Consider the following 15911-nt stretch of genomic DNA (forward strand, 5'->3'; position numbering starts at 1 on the left):
ACAGTGTCAGCAGGGCAGTTATACTTTTTACTAACAATAGTGGCTCTGAGCCAGGTGATGAGCCCTCCCATGTTATGGCTTCATAGCTGTGATTATATAACAAGTGCAGTTATGCACCTGCACTCCAAACTCACTGAGTCCCTCTGGCCCGGATATCTGCCTCAGCCTATTCTTGACCAAAGCACATCCATGTACCTTGCACTCTACCCACTAGGCTGAGGGAAACATAGGCTTTGGATATACAGGTTATACCCATAAGCTTTGGGTACACAGGCTCAATATACACACACAAGTTTATCTATAAGTTTGGGGAACATAAGTTTGATATACAGGCTTGGCACACAGTTCTTACATTCTACTCCCTAGGCTGAGGGCGTTTTCTTAGTGGGGACCCCATAGGGCAGCACCCTGAACCTACAGGTTACAGCAACAATATAGGGAGTAACAACCTATTGCTAATATTCCCACTATACTACCTATGATTATTAGGGCCCAACATAGGGTAGAGCCCAGAGATGCCCACCAACTCTGTCGGGGGGGTCATCAGTAAGGCACTCAATTGCTTTAATCTCCCATGACACCCCTTAAAAGCTCCTGTGTTGTATCTCAACCAATGTCCGTGGAACCCCAAGTCTCTAACTATATCCAGTTCTTCGGGAAGCTGGATGGACATGCCAGGGCAAGCTCTCCGCAGCTGCTGTTAGAAGGGTGGTGCAGATCCAACAGTTTGAGATATTGGTTACCTCAGTGTAGCTGTGGGCCTCGTCCGCAATGCTGTTGGAGTATGTCAACCTACAGCCGAAATGACGAAGCAGGCACAGGTACTAACAGGGGTAAATCATGTTCCTCAGGCAAAATGCAGGTTACTTTTTCATCTTTGGATAACAATGCAGTCGCCAGGGGCTTCTGCCCTGGGCAACGGTACCACACCTTATCAGTTCCCCATGGTTCTTTTAGATCTTGTACCTGTGCCAAAGTCACAGAGGAGCTTCTAATAGGCCACACAGACAGTACATGTGGCCCGAGGAGGAGGATCCCTTCCTTGGCCATTCCCCTACAAATGGTTAATTGTGGAGGCCACACATTAATACCATGTGTACCATGTGCACACATTAATACCAAGGAGTACAATGTAAGTTATACTGCAGTCCCTCCCCAACCACAGGGGGCTATGATAGCCAACCATCTGCAAAGGGCGGCTCAGAGAGCTTATGGCTAACACCAGGTTTTCTGTTCCCTCTATTTTCATGGGTGTTGGGGTAGGCAACAACAGATTATCATTTGTCCTCATACCTAGTTGGAGAAGGTCATCCTTCCTGTCATAGATTCAGCCATATGGCCTGGCCCTACATGGGTTGGTGACTAGCTAATTCTGTAACTCTTAGGTAATTAACCAAAAGGTTAAGCCTTGATAAACTGCCCAGCTATTGGTGCAGATTACCATAGGTGTTACTTCCTTGATCATCATCCATACTGCCCTGAGTTCAGCTCATTAGCTACTTTGCCCACACTTGGTACAAAACTCTATAGTGTCAGTACTAGGCTGGACTGCAACAGCAGTCCAGGCAGCAGCAGTACTCTGGCTAGACTTATCTGCATACTATGCCTCATCAGAAATAGGGGGGTGCCCTTCCTTAAACAGTGACGGCTCAGGGTCTAGGGGTACCTCAGACCCCATGGTCTTATCTTGCATTAGGACTGCACGCTTCAATAATTCTCGTACTTCTTCTGCTAAGGAACTTGTAGTTAGAGTACTCCACTGCTCTGAGTAGGTGTCCCACTTTGCTAAAGTGGATATCTGTGCTGTCCCAGTCTAGGGGGTTGTTATCCATGAATGCACCCATCCTGCTACTGGGTAAGTTGTTCGCACAACAACTGTGGCCCGTCCTGTTATGTTCTTATGATCCTCAAGGGCAGCATATACAGTTACTAACTGCGTCCTTATCAAGGAATACTGGAGCTCAGCTCCCTTCCATAGTTGGGACCCAAAGCCTACTGGTGTATTCAGTGCTCCGTGCACTGCTATAGGCCCTAACTGAAACTATCTGTGTTCACATGCACATCAAGTTTAAATGGACACCCCTGGCTAACTACTCATAGGGCTTGTGTCTGCTGAATTGCCTGCTTGGCTTCCAGAAAGACTCTCTCAACTGCATCATCTCAATTCTAGGCAAAAGGAGCACTGTTGCTTTTAAACCTGGGTGATGTCCTGCAGGGGCTGAGCATGTACTTCCCGCAGTGCAGTCAGAAACACCCATCCAACTCTGCCGGCAAAGACGTGTTCCTTCTTGGTGCTGTCTGCTTCCAGTTGCTTCAGCACTTTCTCCACACTCACAGGAGACCCATCCACTGCCTCTCACATTTCCACTGGGGCTCATCAAAGCAGTACCACTGCCACTGGGTACCACAGCCCATGCCGAGGTCACATAGCCAAGCTGGGAGCCTCGGGGCTGAAGAACCACTCACCTTCTCCTGCCAGCTATGCCAAATGTCACGCCAGATATTAGGTTCCAGCCCATGCTGAGGTTTGAGGGGAGTGAGTGGATGGGTGGTGAATGGCTGAAAGAACACTTGGGGGGCTATAGGCAGGTGAAATGTGGTTTTATTCAGCAACTCTCTCATCAGCAGCTCTCTCACACCATTTGCCTTTATCTCGGCTGCCAGATCTGGCTCTGCGCCTCCTCCCGCTCCCATGCTTACAGCTGCATTCCCTGGCCTGCAAGGCTGGCTCTCCCTTACAGGGTTAACAGCTTCCCTCTCTCCCTCTGGATGCATGCTGTATGCACAGCATCAGCAGGGCAGTTATACCTTTTACAAACAATAGTGGCTCTGAGCTAGGTGATGAGCCTTCCCATGTATGGCTGTGATTATATAACAAGTGGAGTTATGCACCTGCGCTCCAAACTCACTGAGTTACTCTGACCCAGATGTCTGCCTCAGCCTAATCTTGACCAAAGCACATCCACGTACCTTACACTTAGCATCTCAAAACCTCCCATCTATAAGATGCAATCACATCTATCTCAGAGAGCTATAAAGAAGATCAAGTGAATGTATTAATCATCTCTAGAGAAATATAAGACACTAACTTTATCTCACTAATGATTAAGCAAAAGCTCTACATTTTCCTCAGCATCGTGTTATACCTCTGAGGTTAAAATGTCAAAGAATACAAGAAACTTGAATCAGCATTTCCCCAGCCCCTTTCTTGCTTGTACTTCAGCCAAAAACAGCATCAGACCTGGAAAGCAGATATTAGCAAAACTGCATTGAAGGATTAGTTAGTCAAATGCTTTGCTGAGGATATACCAGCACTAATCACAGCCTGGGGCTGTTTACCTCCAATGAAAATAAAATTCCGTTCTGGGTAATACAGGCATTCCAAGTGTCCCAAAGAAGCCAACTGATGGCTAGAACTTGAGGCCTGTAAGTTCAAATGTGTGAAATTTGCTGTCAGAAAAGCGACACCCTCTGACTAATAGACTCTAATGAGTAGGGATGCGACATGGCATTCCCGAGGGAGAGTTGGAGACACAACCACACAAGCCCTTTAAGGAGAAGAGAAATTATTTCTACTCTAATTGCCAATGAGAACCCTCAGGTGTGGTCCCAGGCATATTAGCTGGCTGGCTCCGCAACTCTAGAACCCTTGCTGGAAGAAACACTCACAACAAACTAAAAGGGACAATCTGGAGAGAAAAGTCACCTGGATTTGGGGTTTGTGCAGGAAAAAGAGTGCACAGAAACAATTTCCATCTGAGCCTCTTCATCTTCACACCCTAACCCCAATATACTACCTAAAAAAATAGCTGAACAGATGCAGCTATAAATGTTTTCTTGTGTCCGATAGCTCTGGCTGCTATTATTTATAACACTAGTTTGATTAAAGTTTCCAAGGAGATAGATGAATCTTGTTACAGTAGTATAGAAAATCAGTTGTTTTCAATGACAACATCAGCATCCCTGATCTACCTGGAAAACCAATGCACTGTTTGAAATTCTTTGTTTTTGCTTTTGTTTTTTCAATTAAAAAGTCCTTATGGCTCATGCATTTTTTATTCCCCAATGCTCCTTTCCAACAAGTGAAGCATAAAAGCAACAGAGAAAACTAATATATGAATGTGTATTTTTTTTTCCAACAGAGTTTCACCAGGTGTATTGTTCTGGTCTATTTTCTTTCCCTGCTTTTCTTTTTAAAAAATAACCATGCATATCCATCTAAAATAGAGTAAAATTACAACAATAAAGATGCAAGCATCAATATTTTTCCTATCAGAGAATATATTTTTCTCTTGCGCCTATTTTCCCCCTCCATTCATCTATATAGACCCATGTCCATGTAATACAATGACAACATGAGATGTGACTGAAGGCAGGTAGATGAAATCACTATGAGTTGGAAATGAAGTCTTATTTTCCTCTCTATGTTAACACATCTCAGGTCTCATATATGCAACAAAATGCTTTCTTTTTATTCTGCTCATCACCTCAGGTAGTCAACAAACCACCAGATAAAGGAAAGAGTCTATTGTATTTTTCCCAGTTCTTTCTATTTGCAAACTTGAAAGCCCAGGAGTACAAGTGGATGGAGAAAAATGCAGGTCACTCTCTCATCTTCCACTTCAATTAATCCTTTCACCTCCTATCTCTCTCTGCCATTGAGGCAATCATTAACGAAAGGCATATTTAAACCCACCAGAAAAAAAAAAAGTTGAAGGCTCTTAAAAATTAGAAATAGGTCTGTTACTGATGTTAATAGAACATAGGGCAAGGTTAAACTTGGAATCCATCTAATAAGGTTGAAATGAATATGCCACAGGGTACATAGCATGAATAGAAATGTGGAGTAGAAACTCAGTCAGAATGAGATACCCAACACTGTAATGGTCAGGTTGCCTTAGCAAGTAAGCAGACACTCTCTATTTTGCCTGAAAATCTCATTTTGAAAGTATTATATTGGCCATCTATATCTTTGACATTAGCTCTCTTTCCTGTTATTTAAATCTCTGTGACTTAGCAGCATCCAAGGTTTTTTTTTACTTCAGCATTCAGAGGATGTATGTCTTTCACAGCACAGCTATCCATCATCTGCTTGCTACTGTGCACTGCCCTGTCTTGTAGGTCACCAATGCCTCCATGGCCAGAAAAGCCGTCATCCCACACAGGCTGTCCACTGTCACATGTCTGAGGCAGAGAACTCAGGAAGAAACAGCACAAGGTGGAAAGAAGAAAAGGCCAGCATTTATTAGCATCCAAAAGTACATATTCAGTAGCTACTCCAGCAAGTGATTTAAAAAAGAAAAAGAGAGAGTGAGCATCCAGGAGAAGTAGGCTTTGGTCTTTGCTCATCAGCAGCATGTTGCACTGCCAACTCACATATAAATTCAGATGATTGCAAACCCCTGCAGGTCCACTACAGAAATGGCACTTTGAAGAGGACAAGCTAAGTTGCTCTCCATGGTGCAAGCGGGGAGGGTAATGCAAGCCCTGAACTAAGCCTTGTGATGAGACAGAATCAGAAGGAGATACACCCAGAAGGGTAGAGTTGAAAGAAGACTTAAAAGTCATCTAGTCCTAGCCCCACATTGTATACTTAGGAAGCTAAAGCTTCCTTGCCCAGGGTAATACCAATTTCCTTCAGTTCAAGTTTTCAGTCAAGAGCATTTTTGTGCTAAAAAGCCAGACTTTCAAAGTAGAGAAGCAAATAGTATACATTTGGCTCATCCATGTGGGCTTTAGGACATCCAGAGAATTAGAGCAAATTAGTTCCCTCATTTGTAAAGTTAAAACTTTACGTCCTTTCATAAAAGCCATGCTAATTTTGCCTCATGAGTGGTGGGGAGTAAATTTCCGAACCACTCCTCACAGGAATAAAAAGGGGAAAAGGGCATGTCACTTTCTCAAAGCCCTGCCAGGATCAACAAAAAATCTTACATAGCAGGGGGTGTTTCCTTCCCCACTCTGCCTCAGTTACAGATTTTTAAAGTGATTATATTGGTGTAAAAAGCATGCAATACTGTGCTGCACTACAGACCAGAGAACTCAAGGACAAACTCCTGGAGAACCTTGCTTAGGATCTGGAAAGTAGAATAACCTCAGAAACCTCACATTGTTCAGTGAACCTACATTACACATTATGTCCTGAATCCATGGGACATAAGCCACTATTTTTACAGAGGTAAAAACTGGACTAAATGTTACTCATTTTCAGTACAATACATTAAAACCTTCTCTATATGTTGGTACATGTCTGTTGTGCTTAATGATGTTGTATGTTCATAAAGAAGCTTAACATTTTCATAGGATTTGGCATACACCCTCTAGCTAAATTCCTACCACAACGCTATGGTAGAAGAATTAATATTATTCCCATTTTAAGATGCAAGAGCAATCTCTGGCATATGAATGAGTGAATGAATGAACAAGAAAATTAGACATAGATTTATTGCTTTCATACCCCTGCATCATTACACAAAATTTACATTTTATAAATGGCAAAACTAAGACTAGGGTCCAGAATGTGTTTCCATCTAGGTTAAACCACAGAGCTCAAACGCCTCAAATATGAAACATGGAAGACAAATCTTTCCTTTTCCTTCCCTCTCCCACACTTCCTTCTCTATCTCTCCCTACAGGCCTTCCCTCACTACCAACTCAATACTACTTGCCCATACACACTTTTTTCTCACCAGACTAGCTTTGGCATTGTGATGCCAGTGAGACAAACCTTGTTCTAAGCCTGACTCGTGTGACTGATACAGAATCAGATCACATAATGGTGAAACCATAAAGCTGTAGAGATTGTCATGCATTTTCACCTAGGCTGGTAAGAAATTGAGAGGTTACTCCAAGTCCCCCAGGAGCTTCCCCTACTGTGACCTCCCAGGCCTGATTGTCTATACCAGGAACCCAGCAATATGTCATATACTGACTGCTTTACCACATCTCTTGTTCTCTTGCCTTGTACTGTTATTTAAATTTACACATGAGTATGTCCTATCTTCCTAGCTTCCTTGCCATCTCTTCCTAGATAGAGGATCTGAAGCTGCTTTGTTAGTTTGACATGAGCATATGGTAGCTTCCAATTTTATTTTAATTAATTTTGATAATGAGTTGTGCTCTTGTATTTCTGATTATGAAGTGAAGAGCCTATCGGTTGGAGAAACAGGAGATTGAGAGTCTCAGCCTGGCTCTCTTGAAAGCTGAGACCTCTGATAGTCATCTCTTAATTTCCCTCTGCATTCTACAGCAGAAATGCTTGTATAAAACCAATATCATGCATTAGACTTGTGATTTAACCACCTCAAAAAATACGAGGTTAAATAATATGTTGGTAAGTAGTTGCAGAACTCTCTGGAAGGAAGATGCCATATCAACAGATTTCATTATGAAAAATCTGCACATATAAACAGATATTCACAACCAGAAATTACTCAGAAATTTTAGATAGAAACCTTGAATTACTGACTCATTCAGTGATTTGTAGCAAGTTTAGTTTTGGATTCTGCATGCTTTTCAACGTCAGTTGTATGCAAAAATTGGATGTGCTCTGTGGATAATAAATAGCACGTGTTAAAAGGAAAAGCTAAATATGTTTAGTCTAGTCTAGACTATAATCACTTGTTAACTCCCTGTCAAGGTGACAATCGGGCTGCAGATGTGTGTATATGTGCCATACACATTTGAACAAGTCTGAAAAAATAAGATGAGAGTTCAGAGCTAAGTTGAAATGTCACAGACTGCACTTAAGAGCTGAATTTTTCCAGCGATGAGGAACGAGGAGGTTAACACAGGGTAGGGGTGCCTGCATATCACAAAACACGCTGGTCAAAGGCTGGGTGAATTAAAAGCCATCCATCTCTTAGCTGCTGAGGAGCTCAGCTCCACTGTCACTTCAAGACCAAGATCCTGGAAGTCACTGTTTCCATTTCTTTCCACTGTTCAGCTGCCATTGAGAGTTACCAAATCAGCCTGCTTACAGGGCTTTTGTTTGCATCCAGGCTTCCTCTGATACCAAGGGATTAGGCCCAATCACTGCAAGGGGCTCTGGTGGTTTCAGAACAAATTTAAAATGAGTAAATGAATAAGCCAAGAACTTCCTGATGGCAAGGACTCTCATTTCCTTGTATCCTGCACAGCCTGGCAGAGATAGTGTGCCCAATAAATTTATTTGATGGGTTGAATGAAAATTAAAAGTTACAAATAAAGAGAAGGAAATAAAATTCATTTTGTTCTGAAAGGGAAAAGTTGCTTATGCACTGAATCCCAGATGTTGGTGGATTCTGTCCTTTGAGTAATAGAGACAGGCTGTAAAGTGAGCTGAGAAGGGAGAGGGTGAATCTAAGGAAGGTTTGTTCAGGTTTCATTCTAGGTTTCGTTGGCAACTCTTAATATAAAAGGCAGCCAGAGAAAAACCCAAGGCAATGGAGATAATCAGTCTGCCCACCCAACTGAATGGTTCCTTTTATTTTTCTAGCTTGAGGTAATCTGCTATCCACACATCAGGAACTTCTAACTAGGCCCAGCTAAACAGCTGAAGCAAGGAGAAAAGTGTCTCGGTAGCAAGCAGAAAGTGTTGAACTACCGATTAAAATAGCAGTTGCTTTTCTTGTGACAATTTGTACAATTAGGTCTGAAAAAGTTCTGTTTCTCAATTCTGACCTAAAAAAATAATGTGCAAAATCCTGCCACATTAATATTCCTCAGAGTAATGGAATTATCTGGGAAATCTTCTCTTCTTGATTTTAGATGTTTTCATGGTCCTTGAACCTTCTGTAGTATCTCTCCCTTGGAAAAACTCTCTGGTGTGGTTATGACCTTGTCTTTGGCAGTACATGTCATTAGCACATCATGGAAGTGACCTGGAGGGTGGGTTAGACTAAGGTTTTGGAGGTAGCTTCAGACTCAAAGTTTTGGTTATATGCTTATTATATTACGTGATTCACACCTAGTTATTTATCTTGACCTTTTCTACTTCCAAATCTGCAAAATGGGTCTAGTAAAACTGTCCCCATATCCCAAGGAATACTATTCCTAGCATATTACCTAGCCTACAGTAAAGGCTCAATAAATGTATATCCCTTCTCACCAATGCAAAGGGTTCCATCAGTTAGATTCCACATCTTTCCAAGCAGCTCCCAGGATTAGCAATATAAGACATGTGGCAGGGAAATACTAGAAAGGAACAAACTGCTCACCTTGAATCTTGGCCTTCCCTCATGTACCAAATAAAGTGTCAATAGTCCCCACTATTGGGCTAAATAGCTTAGTAGTAGCTAGATGCAGACACTCATAGGTCAAACTTGGGTTCAAATCCTGATGCTGCCATTTATTAGTAGCAGGATTACAGACAAATATATAACCTCAGTTCCCTCATCTTAAAAAGAGGAAAAACTAACAGAATGAGTATGGAATAAGTTAATCTATGTAAAGTACACAGCACTGTGCCTAGCACATTCAACATTCAAATGTTATCTAACATCATCTCCTTTCACGCTCTAATTAGCAGAACACTACTGGGTGAGAGGCTGAGAAAAACTCTAAGGGTGGACAACAGGGATCAAAAAATAAGAATCACAAGGTAGTATGAAATGGATAGCTGAAATTCACTCTCTGTGAGGGTGACTGAGACCAAAAGTGATAGAACCGGCATCTTGATATATGGGACAGAGCTTCCGCTACTCTAAAGTTGGCAAGTTCTGGCTGGGAAGAAACTTGTGAAGAAGGTAAGGTTTGTGTCGTGTATTACACACTACCCTCTCCTTAAACCTTTTCTCCTTCTTACCCTCCTTCAGGTAACTGGTCTTCCAAGACTTCATTTATTTGTTGTAGCCCAGCCTCTCCACCAAATTCCTTCCGCTCTTTGTAAACCCGTGGTTTTGAAATGCCAGTCCATGCACCAAGGGTAGACTGCCCACGTGGAACCTACATGGAGGGCTTGTTAAAAATATTGCTTCTCAGGTTCCACCCTCAGGGAATCTAATCCTGTAGGTCAGAGGCAAAGCCTGGTTATCCTTTTTTTTTTTAATATGTTCCCCAGGTAACTCTTAGGTACAGTCAGATTTTGGAATCATGTTTCTAGACTTTTCCTACATGAAAATCAAAATTTACTTTTCTTATTACCCAGTCTTCTGGGGCCATTTTTTCTCTGACCTACCTGAAAAATGTATTTGTGTTTAGATTCTACGAATCATTAACTAGCAGCAACTTCATAAGCTTTCCCTCCAAGATCTTACATAAGGGACATGTTATGCCACAAGCCAAAGTATGAAAAATATTAAGAAAACAGAAAGAATATTTGGAATACCCTCAGTCAATTCTTTAAAAATGGGAATGACTCTAAAGAATACTGTGAACTACAGATCTCCCATCCTCTTCTCACTCTCCTGGTAGAGAGGTCATGGTTGCCATGAAGGACGTACAGCATATGGAAGTTTGAAGGCAGGGTCAAAGAGGTGCCATTGATACGCAGAGTAAATAACAACCACCACCACCAATGTGGATTGAGCACTAAAGGCCAACCACCACCTAAGAACTTTTCTAGAGAGAAGAATGTCAGGAAAGAGAGTACAACTTTTGGAAGGAAGAAACAAAAAATTGCATAGCAAGAAAGCAGCAGTATCTCCAGGACTCTGAAGTTGGAAATTACTAAACCAGGGTTTTGTGATCTCTTTCTGTCCTGTGGCTCAGAAGGATAAGTAGGGCTCTTCCTCTACAATCCCATTTGGACAGCATGTGGGTGGTAGGTCACAGTGGGTCATAGAAGTGCTGCCTGACAGGCCACTTTAATTCTAGAGAGTTGAAGGGGGCAATGAGCTCTTGAAAGTGAAAATGGATATAGCAGCTAAGCATTGGCTTTATCCAGGCTTCCCAGCCCCGGTCTGCAGGGTACAAAGGAGCTAGTGGTTTCTATGGAAACTCTGTCCAGACATACTTACTATATCTGGTGGGAACCACAATTCTTCAGATGCACCTTAAATAGGTCACATCAAAATGGACCAAGACTCACCTCAAGACGGCAAACCTTCCCTCAAGCCTGACACCAGTTCCCTGCCCTTCCAACTCTTCTAAAAGAAACTGCAGAGTCACAGTGGCAGGCACATTCAAGCATCTCCTCATGAGAAATGTGGTCTAAAGCTGACTGACCTTGGAATATCTCTCCTCTTGATGGTTTTTGCAAGGCAGGCTATCCCCAATATGCCTGTTCTGTATCCTGGGTTCAAGGGAGCAAGCCTTGTGTGGCTGAAAAGTCGTTTTAACTTTGATGGCATCATTAATGAGAATCAACAATGCATGGGCACTGCTCAGAATGCAAAAAAAATCTCTGTAATTGGACTCGGGTCACAATCCATAAGGATTTTCAGTGGGTTCTGGAGAGATAAAAACTTTCCCCTTGAACACCATTATCCAGCTGTCCAGCCATAAATGATGCAATAGAAGCCAATGGTCTCCCTCGTTCTTCAACTTTCATTAAGCCTGGCTCCAGTGACAGACAAGGGAGACAATATTTCCATCCCACCCCAACCCAAAACCTCCTGTAAAACCCCCCAGACCTCACAAATAGTCCCACCATCCCCTGACAAGCTGGAAGGCTCATTCCTCTGGAGAAAATACACGGCATCAATTCCAAAAGGCTCATACAACAGCCTGTTTAAGAAGCCTCCATTTGGAAAAGATATTTAAGCAAAGGTGAGCTTGATGAAGTGAAATAGAATTAGCTGCTTCAGTAGCACAGGTTCTCAGAGTCATTCTAAGGTAGACGAGCTTATTCAGCTTATTTGCTTCCAAGTGGAACGAACTCAACAACAATGTATCAATGTTAACTGTGATCACAGCTCCGTGGAATTCCAGCCAGGGCCTGGAGCACACTGAGGTGCACTTACTATTCCCCAATCTGCAATCAACCTTTTGTACATTTGCTCCTAATCACGGGATACAGTTTCATCTTAATGAACTGTTTTCTTATCATATTACAGTTGGTCATTTCAGCATGCCTAATGTCCCATTTGGTAGGTTAAATTACAATTAGGGTCCCTTGGTGTTTGTTTCCTGGCAAGTCATGAAGGAATCTGATATTTTTTCCCCTTTTCCATTGCTTGATTTCAAGGGCAGAATCAGCAACGCTCAAAGACAAAGAAATACCTGTTACAGTCGACGTGGAGCAGGAGATGAGAGGCACTAACTGACAGTGCAACCTTGTGCCATCGTCCATCTGCCATCCGGTAAGGAAGTGCCTCTGTCCTTGGCTTCCCATTGTGTATGTAGTGATACCGAATCTCATCCCTCAGGCCGCTGCTCTCCAGTTCAAAATAGCTGTACGTAAAGGAACAAACATTTGTTTTATTTTAGTTCTGGATATCACAGCCATCATCAATCCCTCAACCCCTTACTACTGGGTCTCTCACAATCTAAAATTAGCTAAACATGACACAAAGAGCTAAGACCTGAAATCAATGCACTGTATGACACCCAATGAATCTATTGTCTGAGAACCCTCAAGGCAACATCTTGAGCCTCTGAAACAGAGATCAATTGATCCACTGTGAGGTAACAAGCCACAGCTAATTAGCAAAACTCAGTGCAGTGTTTCTTAAATACTTCAAAGTACAAATCAGAACCCTCATTCCATGAATGTCTAAAAAAGGCCATTCATGTGGAATTGATCTATTGATGGTTATTTTTAGAAAAATTATCTTTACTTTTTCAAGAATTAAAGGGAAATAGAAGTCATGTTGGACACAGGGATTGAAATACATTGTCAGAATGAAAGGATTAGTCTTTTTTCTTCTCCCTAAACAAAAAGATATAATTGAATAACAATTCCTAGATAATGAGCAGGGGAGAAAAGGTTGAAGCTAGACACAAAAGAATCAGTATTTCAAATTATCAGAGAATGAAATATGCAATTAAGTTTTTTCTTTTCCAAGATTATGATCCTGTTTTTCAGACCCATAAGAAATTCTTAGCCTTACCACTGTGATCTGCACTTCAGTCATAAACTACTACAAGCAACTTTGGGACACTCCTCTGGCACACAACAGGGCTGGTTCTTTCACAGGTGCCAGAACTATTTTGTTTCCTATGCCTCTCTTCTGAAATGTGTCACTGTCATCAACATTGGGCCTGATCTCACTGCCAGGGCTTGCAGTAGGTATTTCACATATACTAATTTATCACTCAAAAAACCCATGAGACTGGTATTATCTCTTTTTAAAAAACTTTAAAACTGAGATTAAGGATTAAACATACCCAAACTAGATTTAAATTTAGATCTAAATTTGATAGTGTGTGCACTTTCTACCAGTTTGTTGCCCATCCCAGAGGCATGATGACAAAGTGGTGAGGATAGCCTCACCAGGCACTAACTCCAACAACTCATTCCTACAGGAAACTCCAGAGCGATTCGCCTAGACAGGTAACTAGGCTTAATCCCCAGATTTGGAAGGGCCTGCTGCTTCTATTCTAATCCACTGAGCTGGCTAACCCCACGAGCCAAACTGTATTTAATGTAAAAAACAAAATGCATTTTCTATGAGGACTAAAATGAATATATCATGAAACTCAGCCTCTATTGTGTGTGAATCCCAAAAGTCATGTCAAAGAACAAATACATATGTCTTGCTCATCTTTCACAGATCTTTCCAAAGTAAACAGTGAAGGGCAAGCAGAGAGTCAAGACCAGCCTCTGACCCACCTCATTTGCACCAGTACAAAGAATCACGCCCAAGGTCATAAACTAAAAGAGGTTATTTATACCATAGCAGCCAGCTTCTAGGCCCAGGTTCACACTTATTAGTAATAATTTATGTAATACATACTTTATAAGACTGTACAAAAGGAAGTGCTTTAACAAAGAAGACATTTATTTTTTATTTTTTTTTTTTATTATACTTTAAGTTCTAGGGTACATGTGCATAACGTGCAGGTTACATATGTATACATGTGCCATGTTGGTGTGCTGCACCCATCAACTCGTCAGCACCCATCAATTCATCATTTATATCAGGTATAACTCCCCAATGCAATCCCTCCCCCCTCCCCCCTCCCCATGATAGGCCCCAGTGTGTGATGTTCCCCTTCCCGAGTCCAAGTGAGCTCATTGTTCAGTTCCCACCTATGAGTGAGAACATGCGGTGTTTGGTTTTCTCTTCTTGTGATAGTTTGCTAAGAATGATGGTTTCCAGCTGCATCCATGTCCCTACAAAGGACGCAAACTCATCCTTTTTTATGGCTGCATAGTATTCCATGGTGTATATGTGCCACATTTTCTTAATCCAGTCTGTCACTGATGGACATTTGGGTTGATTCCAAGTCTTTGCTATTGTGAATAGTGCCGCAATAAACATACGTGTGCATGTGTCTTTGTAGTAGCATAATTTATAATCCTTTGGGTATATACCCAGTAGTGGGATGGCTGGGTCATATGGTACATCTAGTTCTAGATCCTTGAGGAATCGCCATACTGTTTTCCATAATGGTTGAACTAGTTTACAATCCCACCAACAGTGTAAAAGTGTTCCTATTTCTCCACATCCTCTCCAACACCTATTGTTTCCTGATTTTTTAATGATTGCCATTCTAACTGGTGTGAGATGGTATCTCATTGTGGTTTTGATTTGCATTTCTCTGATGGCCAGTGATGATGAGCATTTTTTCATGTGTCTGTTGGCTGTATGAATGTCTTCTTTTGAGAAATGTCTGTTCATATCCTTTCCCCACTTTTGGATGGGGTTGTTTGTTTTTTTCTTGTATATTTGTTTGAGTTCTTTGTAGATTCTGGAAATTAGCCCTTTGTCAGATGAGTAGATTGCAAAAATTTTCTCCCATTCTGTAGGTTGCCTGTTCACTCTGATGGTAGTTTCTTTTGCTGTGCAGAAGCTCTTTAGTTTAATGAGATCCCATTTAGGGAATTCTCCAATTTCTTCTAAGTTGTTAGAACACTGAAGAATCAAACAATCAGGGAACTTAGAGGTCAAGAAGATGTTATAGACTACTGGCCATTCATTAATTCATTCAACATGTCTTTACTGAACACATAATGAAAAACTAAAAAGGGGTTTAAAATATATATCCCACTTCTGAAGGTGCTTTGTGACTAGTGAAGAAGGAAGTAAAATATGTCCCTCCCCCCCAAAAATAGGTGGAAAATGGCCCAAAAAGAACAAATGAGGAGGTAAGAAAAGTCATTTAATGAATGATTGCCATGTGCCAGGAATATGGCAAGTGCTTGCGTAGACATCATCTTTTTAATTTCTTTAAAGTAGATTTCATTATCCCTATTTTACAGGTGATCAAAGATATTAAGTATCTTGCCCAAGACCATTTAGCACCTGTATAGAAATGTACCACGAGCTTATATTTGAGATCTTACCAGGATTCACACATCATGAGAAATCTCTCAATTACTTTAGTTTGACCAATAAGCAACTACTGGGGGAAGGGACATGACCTTGAAAGGGCTTCAATCAATGACAATTAGAAATACTCACAGAAGTCACCTGATGGAATCATTAAACAGGGAGGCAAATATATTTAACCAGATTTCATCATTATTCTCAGGGTTGTGGCCTCATTGAGCAAGTATTCAATGTATTATAAACAGATCTCTTAAAGATCACTTTACAAAGCACTGGAGTCAGTGATTACTTTGGGGTAATCACAAATATATAGCTATGAGAAAAGAAGTCTGTCCTAGTGTCAGGCAAATGATACTTGTATCTCAGACTAAAGTTTCTGGCCACATCCTGCACATATTCAAAAAGTGCTGCATCTCATGCAACTTGGATGAAAATCAAGATGATATATTTTTGAAAAAACATGTCAGATAACTGCTGAAGCAGCCTTAGGGACAATAAAAACACTGGATGGCTAAGCGACATCTGGATAAAATTCTTTCATGAGGGCTGGGAGGA

The 15911-nt window shown here is 41.5% G+C and overlaps 1 protein-coding gene across 1 annotated transcript in view; it reads right to left on the bottom strand.

Moving 5' to 3' along the window:
- The window catches only part of NELL1 (neural EGFL like 1), a 956032-nt gene that overhangs the window by 762469 nt on the left and 177652 nt on the right, over window positions 1-15911 (bottom strand). Inside the window, exon 5 of the mRNA XM_026454011.1 lies at window positions 12142-12312. Coding sequence (XP_026309796.1) covers window positions 12142-12312 — 171 coding nt within the window. The remainder of the gene's footprint in view (window positions 1-12141; window positions 12313-15911) is intronic.

The sequence above is a fragment of the Piliocolobus tephrosceles genome, chromosome 13 (genome assembly GCF_002776525.5).
Source record: "Piliocolobus tephrosceles isolate RC106 chromosome 13, ASM277652v3, whole genome shotgun sequence".
NCBI lineage: Eukaryota > Metazoa > Chordata > Mammalia > Primates > Cercopithecidae > Piliocolobus > Piliocolobus tephrosceles.